The 17,472-nt window shown below is 31.6% G+C and overlaps 2 protein-coding genes across 3 annotated transcripts in view; both read right to left on the bottom strand.

Moving 5' to 3' along the window:
• Positions 1 to 17,472, bottom strand: part of LOC127863449 (titin-like) — a 41,425-nt gene that overhangs the window by 21,327 nt on the left and 2,626 nt on the right. Inside the window, exon 4 of the mRNA XM_052402977.1 lies at positions 16,723 to 16,860. Coding sequence (XP_052258937.1) covers positions 16,723 to 16,860 — 138 coding nt within the window. The remainder of the gene's footprint in view (positions 1 to 16,722; positions 16,861 to 17,472) is intronic.
• Positions 2,507 to 13,723, bottom strand: LOC127863470 (uncharacterized). Of its 2 annotated transcripts, XM_052403011.1 has the most exons (8): positions 13,456 to 13,723; positions 11,964 to 12,095; positions 11,683 to 11,843; positions 11,324 to 11,450; positions 10,822 to 10,878; positions 5,725 to 5,752; positions 3,058 to 3,104; positions 2,507 to 2,888 (listed from the first exon to the last, which is right to left on the bottom strand). In XM_052403011.1, exons 1-8 carry the CDS (start codon positions 13,700 to 13,702, stop codon positions 2,821 to 2,823), a joined length of 867 nt encoding a protein of 288 aa, XP_052258971.1. In that variant the 5' UTR covers positions 13,703 to 13,723; the 3' UTR covers positions 2,507 to 2,820. The 2 variants fall into 2 exon arrangements, with proteins under 2 accessions (XP_052258971.1, XP_052258972.1); XM_052403012.1 differs by lacking the exon at positions 3,058 to 3,104 and having other exon boundaries at positions 2,841 to 2,888.

Below are 17,472 nucleotides of genomic sequence, written 5' to 3'. Positions count from 1 at the left end.
AGTTATGCGACTGTTGCAAGTTGAAAAATTTCAGTTCACTTAAACGGCACTTCGGTCATTCAAAGTAGTTTTTGTTCTACGGATATTTTCTAGATGTTCGAAAGCAAGTTGTGAAAACATATTCATAGGTATTCTGTGTTCATTCGATGTAGACAACGGCCAATTTAATTGAAATTGCTGAAAACCGCCTTAAACTGTTTGCGAGAATTTTTTTTTAAACAAAGTGAATCATGCAGGTGTTTTAGGTCTTTTAAATCATCAATATATGTGGTATCTGGTGTAACGTTATTCGGATCACAGACGGAACTGAAGGCAATAGTATATTGTTGTCGAATTTAAATATATAGATATTGGAATCATTATTGTTTCATTATTTTCTACATATTGACTGGTGGTATTCAACTGCACTTTGATTATTATACATAGTGTGAGCGTAGTTTTATATGCATATAGACGAAACACACTCCTCAGTGACGTACGGGTTTAATTTATCTGCGTGCAATGTTTCTCTTATTTGGAATAAATGTTAGAAGTTAAAATAACTATTTGTGTGACTCATAATTAATGAGCATCAGGAAGAAATGCTTAGGAAGACAAATGAAATTTGCTCATCTTTGTAATCATTTGAAAGTGTTACGTCAAATATATTAAAGAACCAATATATCGATAAAAAACTAAATGCTTAATGTTAATAAATCACCTAAATAAATATTAATTGCTTATTTTATTTACATATGACATAATTTATAACAACAATACTAGTTGGTGTTTATAATTGAGAATTGAAATAAGACAAAAGTGCATATTTTCATCAAAACACGAACGTATACACGGCATGTAACGCAAACAGTTTACTGAGTTCAGTAAATGTATCGGACAGCTACTTCCGCATACCATTCCACCAAACACCATTGTGTTGGTTAGGTTTGCCCTGCAAAAATAAACGTCATCACACACAACGTTTAATGCTTATTTTAAATAAATATTGTATCTAGTCAACAATTATTTTATAAAAAGTTTCAGTTTGTCCGCAATGTCCTTGCTTCTAAATTTTTTTGATTAAACAAATCATAACATTGTGGTTTATTTTAAATGATATTAATGTCTATATACTTTCAATTTAAAACTCAAAGGGCATCATGCGACAAGCAGATGACGACAATGATAACCCGTATACGTACATATTAAGAAATGAACTCAAACACATATTTTTAAACATTTCAACGTATATATTTATATATATTTTATCCGTGCTTACATCGATAAATAGTTTTCATCAATGTGTACGTCCATATTCCAGCGTAACAAACTCAACATTTATTCTTATACTGTAGAAACATCTTATTTGTGTTAAAACTGTTTGGCCTTACCTTTTAGGTAATTTCTACACGCCTTCAATAAGCGGATTCTATGACCGATGGTGGTTATACCCAGCGACGCCATATCGTCATTGCTCAGATCAAGAACTTCATTTGGTCCAACCTTATATATATAAACACACATGATTTACACTTTAGTGTGCATGTTTTAATATTTGTTTTCTCAAATAAGTTTTTTTAACAAATATTACTAACAAATTATAAACAAAAACAACTTTATGCCAACGGCCCTGTTTTACTTGAAACTACGGGTCTAATATGGATTTTTGCACTAAAACAGTAAATGCATGTTCTTTGTCGAAAATATTTAAATATCCAAATAAAGATGAATGAACTAAGGAATATACAATGGCTAACAATTTCATGAACATTTTTAAAATAATAAAACAATTTGACCCGGCTTCTTGCATGCAATCATTTCAATGTTCTTCTTGTAAAACAAGACGAAAATGATAATTATCGCAGTATTATATAAATACCCATTTTCAATGTGCATCTATTTTATTTGTATAAAATACAAGCATTTAATACAATAAAGCAGATTTTGGCGTGGTTAGATAGACTAAGTGTAACAACATATCAATGTTCTCAATACCATTATAACTAATTACAAAGTAAGACGTAATAATACTTACACTCCTGAAGTATATACATGTTAACATTTTGACGAATATATGTCTTATTGTTAACTTGGACATTTAATTTACCTATTTCGGGGTAGCATTTGTGCAATTTCTGACACATTTGATTAGACATTGAATTCACATTTTCTCGACAGTCTTATCCTTTGAAGAAAAAAAAGGTACTGAATGGAGCCTGTTAATATATTAAGAAGTTCAACATATCACCAAATGCTTAATAGTAAAGACAGTGAGAGAGTTGCAATGTACTGCGTTTAAAATTACTACTTAAAGAGCTTTTTGCCGCTTACACTATCTATGTACGAAACATATGAATGTTCTTCAAATGTGTATTTTAACACCGTCTAACAAAACTGATCTGAACTAGTGAAATTGTCAAATGACAGGGAATATCTTGCTTATTTCACTGATCTGTGTGGTTTGATTAATGCATTTGCGCTTACCGCTTGTGTTCTGAATTTCTCGACCAGATGTCCCAGATCTATTCCTTTCAGGATTATTTCCACTGCTGCAGAAGATACAAACATTAAAATACACTTGATAAAACTTACAGTGCTTAAACATATCAATACAGTATTGATGGCATTAGTGAATACATATTTTATTTAAAAAAGAAAACAACATCACGGCGTTTAGAACATTCACATATTAACAAATACAACAATATTAGTGTAAAGCGACTCGCTACAGCCAATACAACCAATACAAGGCCAAAGAATACACAATAAAGGTATATTAAATAATATTGAATAACTAAACAAGTGTACATTAAAAATGTCCATGACATATCTTCATCTAGGCTAACAGTTAAAAACAATATTACCGATACTGTCTTTGTCTAGAGTAATCGATGAAGTCGAATCACTCCCTGTTAATCAATAAACAAGATAGTTTTACACTTAAATCGTAGACAATAATACATATATGATTTGATCTTCTATGAACATAAGTTAATATGGATCATACCGAAATTGTTATATCATAATAGTATGTTAAAGTTAAAATGTAATACATTTAAACGTATACACAAGGAATACCGTTTGAAAGTGACGCATAGTCGTTGTGAACACTTTTCAGGCTCGTGCTGAAAATATTTAATACCAATAAATGGGTGTACATAGATATAAAAAGCCATTGAACGTTGTTTGAAAATTAGCTGTTTTAAAAAGCCCGCAATTGGTCACATATACAAAGTACGTATCGAATAAGGTATAGAAACACATTTAATTTTTAAAACGATATGAACGCGGTTTATATGTCATTATATCATTTTATTTTAAATATGCATTATGTACACATGTCATATATCTTCGTGTATGTATCATTATCAATGATTACCAATGTCTGTTTAAGTATACGAGTATATAAAGGTATATTCATGTTTAAATCAATAATTCATTTCGTATTTCTTAAAATGAGAATATTTGTCGGTAGTGGTAAAATATTGAACGAGTGTTTAAGACATTGATAAATGAAAATGTTTATTTTTTATGACCACAAGTGTACACAAAATTGATAATTTGTAAAAAAAATTATTCTTTTTAAATTCTTACCAATCGTATGTTGATATTTTAAAATGAGTTAATTGAGAATTGTGCCGAAACAAACGGTGACGTTTCACAAACGTACTGAGACGAATGTCGATATATTGTCACATCGTTACTAAAGTGATTCCATTCGTGTTGATATATACCGTTCGAGTTTAGCAAACACATAGGCATTATTTTGTGCACTAAATTGTTCATGTACATTAGGTGGTCAAGACACTCTATTGTTATAAAAACTCGGGTTTAATTTGATTTATTATTTCATTTGTTTATAAGCTTCTCCATTTCAGAAGAAAGATGTTTCGATCTTTAATTAATTGTCTTTTTATCCACCATTTATCCAACGTGTTCCCGTTAAGTAAATGCTAGTTTGTCGGTAGTGCCATAACATGACATTGACTTGTTTCTTTCGTTTCAGAGCATTACTATTATTTAGATTACTTTTTATAAGCTACTTACATTTACTGCTGGAGTCATTGTGAATTTGTTTGGATGCTTCTTAAATCGCACTGTTTTAAGCTTTGCGTTTAAATACGCAAACAACAATATCGCGTGGTATGTGTTCTTACTAATGATTAACAAGCAATTTTTTCAACTCCGTACATTCGATAAATAAGAATGTCATCAAAGGTTTTGCGTCAGATTCATATATCAAGGATATTTTAACCCTATCGCCGGTTTTATACAGTTTTATAAGTCGTATTATTTTTATATAATCACGATTTCTCACCAATAGTTGCAATAAAATGCATTTTATTTGCAATGTGTATGTCTCAATTTAAAGAAATGTGTGTACTAAAGCTAAAAAGCTACAAAAAAACAAACAGATTTAACGTTTATTCGTGATTATTCGTGAATAAGTTTTAATACAAAAAGTTCATGTTCATCAATCGGATATAAAAACAAAACAAGGCCGGTAACCCGATGTTCTTATTTTATTCTTGATATAGTATGTGTATGTGTTATTAGCAGACACATTTTCAAAAATGTATAATATTAGAAAAAATGCCGCAACATCCCTTACCTATTCACATTTTGGTAAATTGACCAAATAAAAAGAAATGTTTCTGATTTGCAATTTTTGTTTTAGTTATAATATTTGTGAGAAAACAGTAATACTGGACATTTAACATGCTCTCAAATATCCATTTAAAAACGTGAAAATTATAAAGCGTTGCAACGCGCAACGATTGAATACTTTGGAGAAAGCTGTTATTGTCGTAATATGTTGTTATACTACAATCCGAGGATTGCTTATACATGTATAAAGTATATAATACACCATTCATTTTATGAGCATGGATGGCCGAGTGGTCTAAGAATTAGACTTTAACTCCAGCGGTCAGTGATTCGATCCAAGTTGAGGGTTGCTTTTTATCTTTCTTTAATTTTATAATTGCGTTTTCATGGAGCTTTTTAGATCCAATGTTAACATTCATCAATATAAAGCATTTAATGACATTTAATGACAAGCTTCAATACATGACAAAATCTGAGAAATGGTCCTTTTAATTGTATAAACTATTTGCAAAACGTATTATAAGCGTCTAAGTGGTAAGAGTGTACTCCTGATAATATGGAGTTTGACTTAAATTGTTCCTGTTCAAACTTAAACCATATGGCATGAACTCTTTATGTTACTTAAAAGCAAAGGTTTGTTTCGACGTAAAAATAAACTTCGTGTTATATGTAAGGAAAATATAATCGATTTAAAACAATTTTTAAAAAAGATTATTGACGCGAAATATATCATGAATGCGTTAGAATTTTTCTGTGTCTATAATCTATTTTTATTACTATAACATTAATCTAATCGATTGAGTAAGATCAATATATCGCAAAGAATAATCATACCGCATGACATTGTCTTGCATGATTGCACTATTTAATGTCATACACATTAAAAAATATTGTCTAGAGCTTTTTTTATAAGTGTATAATTTACTAAGTAGCTAAATAAAATGTGAACATATATCTAGTTCACTTAACAATAAACACAGGTAGTATGCTATGGTTTGAAATTATGGAGTGTTAATCCCACATACCGTCAGGTGCAAGCAATTCTACTTATAGAAAACAATACACGCACCTATTTATCATGTGTTTTTCCCCATGTAAATCGGCATAAATTTTATGAGTTCATTACAGTATACATACCTTTCGTGCATGAACTCAGTATTTGGATCTGAAACGAAATATGAACATTCATTCCAAATACATGCAACACAAAACTGTCTTGGAAATAACTAGACATCGTTATATGAACACGACTTCCCGATATTTAAGTATGTCCAACGAAATTCCGAATCTAGACAATTTGTTACGTTTAACATAATCGAAAAGTGGTTTCATTTTATCACTTTTTTCTGGCCTTTTTTAGAAATGGTATCAGTTTATTATTATTAATATATCATGAACCAGTTTTCGTGCCAATAAGCATTATTATTTTGTTTACTGTAAGTGAAATGTACACCGAATTTTCAACAAGATTATGTTTCAATAGCTTTATCCATAATTAATACAATGTAAACTGATATAGTGCGCTGCATTTTTATATTACTCGGAATAAACTTCGAGGTAAACCTTTTCAGTTTCATTGAATCCATTTCAACAGAACAAAAATTGATACTTAAATTAATATAGTCCATTATATTGTTTTAAATCTAAAAACAAATAAAGTAATTTATTAAAGGGAAATTATACGAATTTGTCAAATATTTATGAATGTATATAAAATGTGTAAAAAAATTATTATACATATATTTCAATATACATTGAAATAAAAGTTTAGAAGAACATGTGTCGAAAAATGCGAAATAAGCCAGATATGTAATTCTGAAGTCGAAAATGTCTGTACAATCGAATTCGCCAGCATGTATATTATGCATGTACGGTGTGAATCTAAATTTAGTTTAAGTGAAGATTCGTTCAAACGACACAAAGACACAGGTTTGTTGTACGGATCATTTTTATTTCCTGCAACGATATCTAATCATACGAAACACAAATACTAACTCCGCTCCTAATAAAAAGACGAATGCTTCGGTTATTGTAGGAAAATATGTACGAAATATCTTCGTCACAATCGGCTCGGGGCACTAATTTGTCTTTGCTGCATTTTATGACATTCGTCTTTAATGTATAATTTTTCTTGCATATTGTGTAAATGTAACATACTTAAATCAATATATTACTATTTAACACAATTTAATTATAAAAATCGTATAATCTCCTTTAATATTTAAACCCTAACCCGCCCTTTGGATAGGGTTTAATTGTGAATCAGAATCCATGGGTTGTTTTTAATTTAAACCGTAAGCAGTTACAAAAGTATACAGTTAATGCATTTTCAGATAAATGCTTTTATACTAAAAATCACTTAACAGGAGCGGCTTCTGTTTTGCTTAAAATTATTTGTATAACATTTGACGATTTGTAGCGATCTTGGAAATCTCAAATTTTAATACACAATTCCGATGCCTGGTGTCGACAGCGTGCATTGTAGACATTATTTGAATCAAATCGTGAATCATGTAAAAAAAAAGGATATTGGTGATAATGTTATAGCAAGTAAAGCACAAGGATTACCCAACCGCCTTAGACGGCTGGACACAATTTTGATTGTTAATATATACAGTAGTTTTTTCAAAACATGAAAAAGAAAATGCTGACAATCTGTGATAAACACGTGCATAAACAACATACAAGTTAATCAGTTCGCAATATTGATCGTTTGTGCGTATACATGCCGCAAGGTTACAAGTAAAACCAAACCGCGTTCAAGACCCACCGCCCTAACATACTAACGGCTTGAAGCAGGTGCCGCCGTTCACTTATAAATACTCCCTCTTGTACCATAATGACAGAGATGGTGTAGAAGACGACGTAACCAGCGAGTCACCAGTCAAAAGCTACCGAATAAATACGGCGATGATAATCTGATAATCTGGAACCTACATCTCTTCCAACGGATATCGTGCAAGAGGGGCGAAATCGTGAACGTTGGAGGTATTAAACTAATATATAACAAAAATGTACATGGTAATCGAAGGTTCTTTTGAAGATAGAAGGTGTAGTTTGGTTCTGATGGCTTTATTTGAGCTGTCCGTGCCCGATGTACACTAGGTGTGACAGTGAAACAAATTTCCAAGCTGTATCCGGTTGAGTTAAACTAAGTTTACATTTGTGTATACATACTCATTGTTTGAGATTAGACAGATTTATTTCGAAAATCAATATATGACATTTTTAACTTATAATTTGTTTATATGAAGCTTTTCCTTATTGTTTTATTAAGTATAATGTTGTTTCTATTTGGCGCCAATGAGTGATAATGATCATTTTAATGAATAAGCACGCTCATTTGAGCGACATGGTTGAGTGCATTACGTTAATGACGTCTATTTTGTTACATAATAGATTTCCGTTATTATAACGTTTTTACCTCGCTCGCTCATGATTTATTTAGTTTTTTACACGAATGATCATTATAACTTACAAGCGCGACAAAACGTGAGGGTCAATGCGCGCGCTCAAACGTTACAGTTATAAGTAACGCGCTGCTTTTCTAATGTAGCGAACTATGAAACTGCTGAAACTATTTTAAAATAGATATTCTTGTTCTTATCCTCTTCATTTATAACAGAACAACATTTAAAAGCATACCATGATTAAGCTGGGATTAACGCATTGGAACGGTCAATACAAATAATTGGGGGTTCGAACCGGTTGGAGGGCTAGTCGAACCGAACACTTAACCAAGACTTAACCATAAACAAAACGCTCGTTTAAAACGTTTTCATCCATAACGTACTACGAATCGAATACTAAACACATTATATTGGTGTATAAAAGTTGTAAGCATTGGAAAAATATTGAAACGAGTAGGTGATAGGTTTTAAAGTGATAAACTATGAACTTTGCGATGTATCCTTACAAAAATGTCCAACAAACAACAACATATGAAGAGTGAAATATGAAGTTATTATAGATATTTAAAGTTACATTAATACTCAAAAACAACGAATATTTCGCAAAATATTTCGTAAAAGAAAGTTAACCTATAAACAAAGCAGTATTCCTTAAGGTTCATGGGGGGGATAAAATTCATTAAAACTTCGCTTTGGTTTTTCTTCATTGAATGTGGTACAATATGGTCAAACTATATATCATTTTAAAGCTAAAGACGGATAGAATAACATAAACACATTTTTGACAGTCAATATTTGTGTGCTTTATTCATATTTTGGTTTAAAACCAATATATTTTTACACTAATTTACAAAATCTCAATCTAAAGTTAGGAAGGATATGCACTACCTTAAGTGGAATAAATACAAAGCTATATACATATACAAGGTCAAGTTAGCAACATTTCACAGAAAATTATTGTCATAAAACAACAAATGAGTTTTTATTCAACTGCCTTTTTTGGATAAATATCCTAAACAAAGTTCTAAAAATAACTAAAACGTAACTACTTTTTAAAAATCCAGGTATGGTGGATAATAAGAGTCACAATTCTATTTCAAAGGCTTAACAATTGTGTTACTTACCTCTCAACCAAATTGCAAATTTTAAACCATCTCAAATTGAAATAGATTGCAGACGACATTTAAAATTGTAAACGATTAAAAAGAAATTGGCAAACGATTGATTTTATATTTCTATTCCTTCTACCCATTTTGAAAGCGTGGCCATCGCTGTGATCCGTAGAAAAACGTGCAAAACAAATCGGTCGAAACCACGTGCAGTGGTGAGAAAAACGGGTATGTGTATACACATACCTGAGAAAACACAATACTTATTTTGACAGTTGGGTGGCAACTAGTAAAACAACTTTTAACATTAATCAGCAAGAGATCGCACTAAATAATAGAAATGACCACGTAGAGATATCATCACTTACCTTATTACAAATATTATCCAGCTGAAAATTGTCCCCACACGTCTTTTTTAGTTTATTTGTATTGTTTTTCTGGAGCCGAAGTGCATCTCACAGACTATCCATCCAACTTCCGTTGTTTTCACTTTCGTTATTAAAAACTCCGTTTAAAAGAATTATTTATACTTTTAGATTGTTAAAGCGATGTATTATTATATATTATCTATAGAATAGTATACCGTGATGAATTGAACAGAGTTACGTATCGATCTTTCTATCAGTCTGTAAGCGTACTATTTTATGCGCAATAATATATGTCGTGTGATTCGACAACGATTGTAAACATTGGTGAAATGCTTCTTACATAGTTATTCTTTTGAGTGTTTATGAGGTCTGATCGTGCAGTTTGCAAACATCAACGGAAAGATTACAATCCAATGCATTTGTCATCGTCAACCGTTTGGAATGTCAATTAGGCGATGAGTGAGTTTTTAGCATGTTTCTTTCTATTTTATTGATTTAAAAATGGCCTCCCCCATGGTGATGAAATGACATGTGTTCGAGTTTTGATATTTCTAGATATGTAAACTTTTTTTACTATTTAAGCGTAACTTGCCCTCGTCAATGTCGATATTATTCACTAGTTATATAATTTTCCGCCGAAATACGTGGAATAAACATGATTCAGATTTTTGAAAATAATGTTTATTTTAGTGTTAAAATCGCTTTGTATTTTGATTGATTTTGTGGATGTTATGATACGTTGATGTACAAAATTGGTAGCAGTTTGAAGGAAAAACATCCTTTAAAGCATATATGTATACATTTTCAATGTGGCACTCTTCCTTTAGTCAAATTTGAGTTCAATGCTAGGGGTCCCACATTTTTCAAAATGAAGCCTCTACATGAACCTTAAAGCAATATCCAACATTTCAACGCTAGATGTGGTATAATGATACAGATTTGACGATAAACAAAATGCTCGTTATTATTTTTTTCTGGCACAATGTCTTCAATTCTAATTTCCCGCAATGATATCTTTTCATAAGAGATACGAATACTAACTTGTGCTGAATATATTGTCCCGCAAAAAAACAAAGAAGAGCAATTTGTACCTTGTTGAATATGTGTTACAACACCACATTTAGCTTTGAAATTTTTGGCTATTGCTATTAGACACATTGATTTTTTATTGTTATCGTTTCTGTTTCAAAATATTGTTCGAAATATTCGTTAATTTTGAAGGTTTATGGGCTTTTAAGTGGATAAGTTATCTACTCCCACAACACACATCGATCTGTAGTAGTATCGAATAAAGCACACTATAAAAGTCCAGAATCTCTATCGCCATGCAGTCTATATTGAATTTACCTTTACTGTTTGTACGACCACCTACTTCACCAGAACTCAGATATGCGACTTGTGCATCTAGAACAAATGTTAAACACAATAAGAATATTCTCTATCGTCAAAGGGGCTAAAAACAACAAACATTTGAACAAAATTATTTACAAAGCACTATTATGGGTATCAACGGCTTTTCTGAGAAACCGGTAAACCACGAGCTAATATGCATTATTTCAATGTATATGAAATGATGCAAGACCATTTACTTTATGAAACTGATTATTCGGGTCTGTTTTGATTGGATATAATTAGTCAAGGCTTTCGTCTGGAATGTGTTCATCATGATTATTTTTGAGTAAAAAAGATGTTTGCAAAGTTGTTTATGATGACCATATACTATTAGTGCAATCTATAGAATCTGTTCGAACATGTTATTATAATCACATAAATATAAAAAGGTTGGTTAAAACTTCGGTTATTCTGTGTCGTTTTATGACGTTTATTCATATTTAAAACTCCAGCTTACTTGATCGTTTCCTCTTCCTGTATATCAGTACTGTAAACATCGATATGATGACCAGTCCAGTACACACACAGACAGTGATCGTAATACGTATGTTGATAGGAATGGAGTCCGTCATAGTTGCTTCTTCAAGTGCCAAGAATATGCAAAGTATTTTTGCAAACGGCTTTTTATTTATTAATCAGCATATAAAACAATCCACAATCATTAAATACCATGTATTCCTACCATATAAATGGAAGTCACCAAATTAGTTTATTGCCATTAACCAACATATCAATCAATTAAAAATGTATCAAACCAACGTTATTTTAAGCAAAAAAATATGCATTTTTTAAATTTAATTGCATACTTATAACTTCTGTGCGAAAATGAACTGTTGGTGAATTATTTGCAAATCCGTTTATGTTGATTGCAAGGATATTTAGTTGATAATCCGTGCCAGATTTTAATCCTATTAAAGAATAGTTCTGTTTAGTGTCTCCTTTTCCATCCGTGGTGTCTTCAACAATCATGTCCATTTCTAAATGCAATATGATAACACGTTAAAAAAACTTGTCATTTTTGTATAGGAAGTAAATGTGTATTCAAAAATATAAATCTAGCTTTATTGAAAGTATACAAACATGTTATTTCCGTTTACCTCTGTTCGATGGTTCAATATGAATTTTGAACCATTGTGTATTGTTGTAATTAAATCCAGGCTGATATTCGAAAAGAGCTGAAGTTTCGTTTATATTGAGCACTTCAATGTCAGAAACTGGATCCGGTGGCCCTGAATGTGAAACATTACTCTTAAACGAACCGCTATGCATAAGTGATCGTTAGCATAGAAAGCATTTAGATGGACATGTTTATTACAGCTAGTTATTGCTTTGAACACAAATAAACAAATATACTGTACCCTTCCAAGACAATGTCATTTACAATACATTTAATAGGTAAACACTTAAGAAAAGACCAAGGCAACGAACGGCTTGATTTCTACACGTTTAAAGGAAAAAACAAACCTCACACGTCGTTCGGAATAAATCACAAGACACTCTCTTGCTAATAAGTATTGCTGTTTTGATCTCAGATTAAGCATCAATAAAAACATATATATTATTATTCTTATGTATTTCAGCGAAATGACTGAACAGTTTGAAAATTTGCAATATACCGACCGCCTGCATATGAAATGTTTTGTTCTTACTTTTTAACTTTGTAGAAAACATTCAGTGTAAGTCGACCTTACAATTAATTTCATGTATAATATGCATATACGGGTACATAATCAATAAAGCAATACAACTGGCCCCTAACTCCAGATTTTAATAGCATTACTATACATCGATCTTAGGCTAAAATGTATACATATCAAATTAATCCGATTCAGATGGCAATGTTACAATATTTTTGGACATAATATTGTGTTCATATATTACAATCGATAAATCAAGTAAATTTATAGTATTGCTACAGTCATCATGATTGCAAATAAATCAAATAATAAAGCAAATGTTGTCCATTTCGTACTTCAAGTCTCCAAAACATACGTGTACACGCTGCTACCAACTGTATTGCTCATTCTCAAGAAATAGTTTCCGATATTGTCCACCCTTACGTTGTCAATTAATACCGAGCTTGTTGAGTTTTCATTTCATTTTACATATTGCCTTTCTGAGCTGTTTAATGCGACACATTTGTGTTCCCAAAAGAATATAACCAAATTTACTGGATCATTCGGTACCACACATTGCCACTTTGATTCATATCACCTACACCTCCTCATCAGACCAAATGGCATTTGGCACGCAAACTCACCACTAATCATTTTTGAGTGTCGTTGTTGATTGTCGAGTGACAGTTGCGGTTTGCACTTAGTGCTTCGCTCAAAGTACACAACATTCAGTGGTTCACTAAACGTACGTTTTAGATGAGAAGGACAAGCAAATGCTATTTGAATGTGCCAAATTTTCAGCGGTCTATAAAAATATTCGAACCAGAAACTTAACCATTCCAAAAGCCAGCATCCATCATATTGTCTACTTACAAGCACATTAATTTACTTATATATAAATACGTGTGAAAAATGTCGATCATACATATGATGATAGGAAAGTACTTCCAATAGAGTACTTAATACAACCTACCGTCTGCTTTTATGCGGAATATATGTGTATACACCCCGTAAGAATTGTTCATCGTCAAAATATAGTCCCCAAAACTCGTAACATTAATGTCTTCTATTTCAATGCTAGTGGTCATCCCCGTTTCTTTATGATTTATTTTCTTGTTGTCATGTGTCCATAAAATGGTTGGATCCGGGTTCGCCAACCATTTAAGCGTAAATGTTGTTGTTTCACCCAGTCTGGGGGAAGTTGTATCGTTAAACGGCATGCCGGGGTCAGGTATAGGCTCACCTAAGAATAAATTAAACACAATACATGTCGTTTCGTCAAAAGCTATGTTTTGAACACTTATGAATATGTCGAAAACGTCATTATACTTTAAAGTTCGCAGGACAAACTCCTCTCATCTAGCAGGATTTTTGATTTGTAAGTTTGATATAATTTTATCACTGCTATTGTCTTCGAAAATAGCAACTTAACATATGGTTTAAATAAAAAAATGAAAAAGTTAAACAAATATTTAAATAAGATAATATTAATGTTTCAATCATTAACATCCAACATCCACGTGACTTGTTATGGCGGCTGTTATTTTGATACGAACTATGCTAGGAAACCAGTTGAATCTCGAAACTTGTTCGAAGGTTGATAGATTAGTTTGTACTAAGACTTAGCCTACCGAAAGTTGTGAATAATAAGAACTCCGTTGCGTCAGTAGCCCCTCTTGCGTTTATTGACCTGACAGTTATATTGAAGAATGTTCTGGGTGAAAGGTTATTTAACACCAGCTGAAGCTGCTTGCCACCAGGATCACTACTGTTGTCGGGTACTTTCGTTAGAACTAAAACAGTAAAATGGAAGCGGTGCAATTATAAATAAGCATCGAAACAATCTACAAACAAGAATATTCAAATCCAAATATAGTGATAATTAAAAGAAGATATGTAAAGAAAAAAGTAAGTTAGTGTTAGTTTATCTATCACGATGAATAATATTCATTGCTAAAGGTTCACATTAAGATTCATTATACAAGATAATTACATTATTACAATTGCCTCTATGCAATCAACTTACATTTGAAAAAGAAACACACATATTTTTCTTGGAAAAAAATCGTATTTGTTATGTATAGTAATAATACAATTAACATATGAAAAAGAACAATGATAAATGCATAAAATAAATAAAAATATTGCACATTTTGCCACAAATTAAATGACGCGTGATAAAAAAAAATTTATTACGACAAATTATTTTAAGCGCTTTTCCGAAACGACGCGTTTTATAATATGTGTTGCAAAACAAATATTATGCTTATATGTCTTATGCACCAATCTGCACAAAATGTTGGATATTTGTCAATAGTGTTCATGGCTTTGGGTTTACATGAATCAGTTTTCACTGTATACAACAACAGTATTTTAAATGTTTGCAACTTTAATATGCGATGGTGGTCTGGTTCCCTTTCTTCTCTGACAAGACATATGATTGAATGTAATGTTTAAAACACAATTTAACATAATGTAGCATGTATGATTTTTACATTAATAAATATATACACTTACTTTCAATAATCCCTTCTGAATAGTTATAAACCATAAACGTCTGATTACTTTCATAATCAAAGCCGGTCAACAATGATAATATTAAAGATGAATTTTTAATGTCCGTAATAACAAGTTTGGAAACTGGATCCGGAGGACCTGAAAATATAAGTGATATTAAATCAACTGTGAATGTCAGTCTTCATGTTTTATATTATTATTGATTATATAGTAAAATCATATATGTCCTTTGTGAACAAGTACATTGATGTGATTATAAACTTAATAATACGTGCATAATACGTGATAATACGTGTTTGTTATTATTTAAAAATACAACTCATCTGTAACTCTTAATTTCAATAGTATTGTAAAACATCGGTCTCACCCTTAAACATATATTTGTCAAGTTAATTTGAATCATGGAGGCGCATACGTGTTCATAGAAAACTACACGTATATCAAGATAAGAAATAATGTATGCAATTTTTAGCACGATTACGAATAAGACAAATACTAAAGTAATTTATGTCAATTTTCTTACCGTCTGCAACCAAAACATACGTGTAGACGCTTCTACCCACTTTGTTGCTCATTATCAGAGTATAGTTTCCAAAATCCTCTGCGCTTATGTCGCTTATTGTAACCGTACTGGTAGAGTTTTCGTCCGAGCTGTTCAATCGGACTCCCTTGTGTTCCCAAATAAATACAGGTGTAGGATTTCCAACAGCATGAATAACCAGATGTATTGTCTCTTTTGTTCTTGGAGTAAATTTCAGTTTTGTTGGACTGTTTGGGTCCATTTTCGGCGTTTCTGATTAAATTGGAAAATGAATGACCCGAACAAATAAAACGATATAAAACCAATTATACTTTTTACAATATATTCTCATATGTTTAAGGTTTCCCATATTTGTTTTTATTGTTTAGTCAAGTGTAATTCTGCATAGTATTTGCGAGATGGTTCATATTTTATAGCTAATAGTGATAAAAATAATCAAACATGCTGAAATTAAAAAGAAATGCGCAAGACATTCTTACTTTTTTATATCTAAGTATGATCATGGACGAGTTTTAAATATCGTCTATGAGTTATTTTTTTTTTTTTTTGTTTTTATTGTTGTTGTTTTCTAAAATTATTTTTAATTCCAGTCAAGAACACAGCATCATAATAATATTGCATCGAGAATAAATTAAAATAATTGTATATTCATCATTTTCTTGATAAAATAACTTCAGTACCGTATGTAATAAATTGCAGGTAGTTGTTTACGGGAGAACTGCCGTTTTTGTTCATCGAAAAAATTGTAAGATTGTATTCCGTCCCCTCGTCCAAACCATCGATGGTTTTTGTGACGGTCGTGTTTCCTTGATCTTCAGACGTATCAGGATATGACTGGAAATCTGTCATAGTGGTAAATTAATTTAAAAAGTACAACATTGGACTAGAATGATTTGCGCATTTGATAAATTGTGTTAATTTAATTCAACTCAGGTAGCATGTATGTTATACAGCAAGTGCATGTTCTACTAAAACAATACTTTCCTGAGGTTATCATTGTTTGTATGGATAACGAAGACATTAGGTTAACATGTTTAACTAGCTGTAATTTGTATAGTATGCCGTTGTTGAAATTGTTTCTGGGTGATAAAACTTACGTGTTCCTTATTATTGTACATTCTGTCATCTTTATTAGATTTTAATCGTAGCCATGATGGCATACTATTCGAGCCTTTAACTTACCTTTTATTTTACCCTCAACTATTCTACCAATAACAAAGGTCTGTGTGTCGTTGTAATCATAGCCCGTTACCCAGGACAACGTTACATTTGTCGCGCCGATGTCTACAACAACGAAATTCTTGGGACTCTCCGGAGGTCCTGGAATTATTATGGTGATATTTTTATAAATGTTAATTTTTTATAATTGAAAAACTTAAACGAGTTGATTTAAAAGTAAAGTTAAGGCCCGGTGTAAAGTGTGATATCAATGTTACATTGAAATACACTCATCACACTTATAATAACTTTATTTATCTCCAGTCCACCAAATTAAATGCGTCGTTCGGTACCACTTATTGCCACTTTGATGTATATCATTAACATCTACTCATCACACCAAATGGCATTCTACACGCAACATCGACATTAATAATTTGTGAGCGTCGTTGTTGATTGTCGAGTGACACATTGTGTTGCGTAATGCACGTCGTGCTTTGTCCAAAATACACAACTTTTAGTCTTTCACTAATAGTATCCTTTAGATGAGAAGGACAAGCATAATCCATTTGATTTGTGTTAATGTTGAACGGTCTATAAAGATTCGAACCAGAAACATTCCAAAAGCAAGCATTAAAAAGCCACCTAAATTGACGAAACGTAACATGACCGTTTTAAGTACCGCAAATCAATTTATGTGGAGAAGTACAGTGAATCCATATTTGTTAGGCAAGGGACAATATGACAAAAGCGTTTATAATAATGATCTGGCGT

Source organism: Dreissena polymorpha, unplaced genomic scaffold (genome assembly GCF_020536995.1).
Source record: "Dreissena polymorpha isolate Duluth1 unplaced genomic scaffold, UMN_Dpol_1.0 chrUn009, whole genome shotgun sequence".
Classification (NCBI taxonomy): Eukaryota; Metazoa; Mollusca; class Bivalvia; order Myida; family Dreissenidae; genus Dreissena; species Dreissena polymorpha.
The sequence above is the reverse complement of the archived record's forward strand: the minus strand, read 5'-3'. Positions and strand labels throughout refer to the sequence as shown.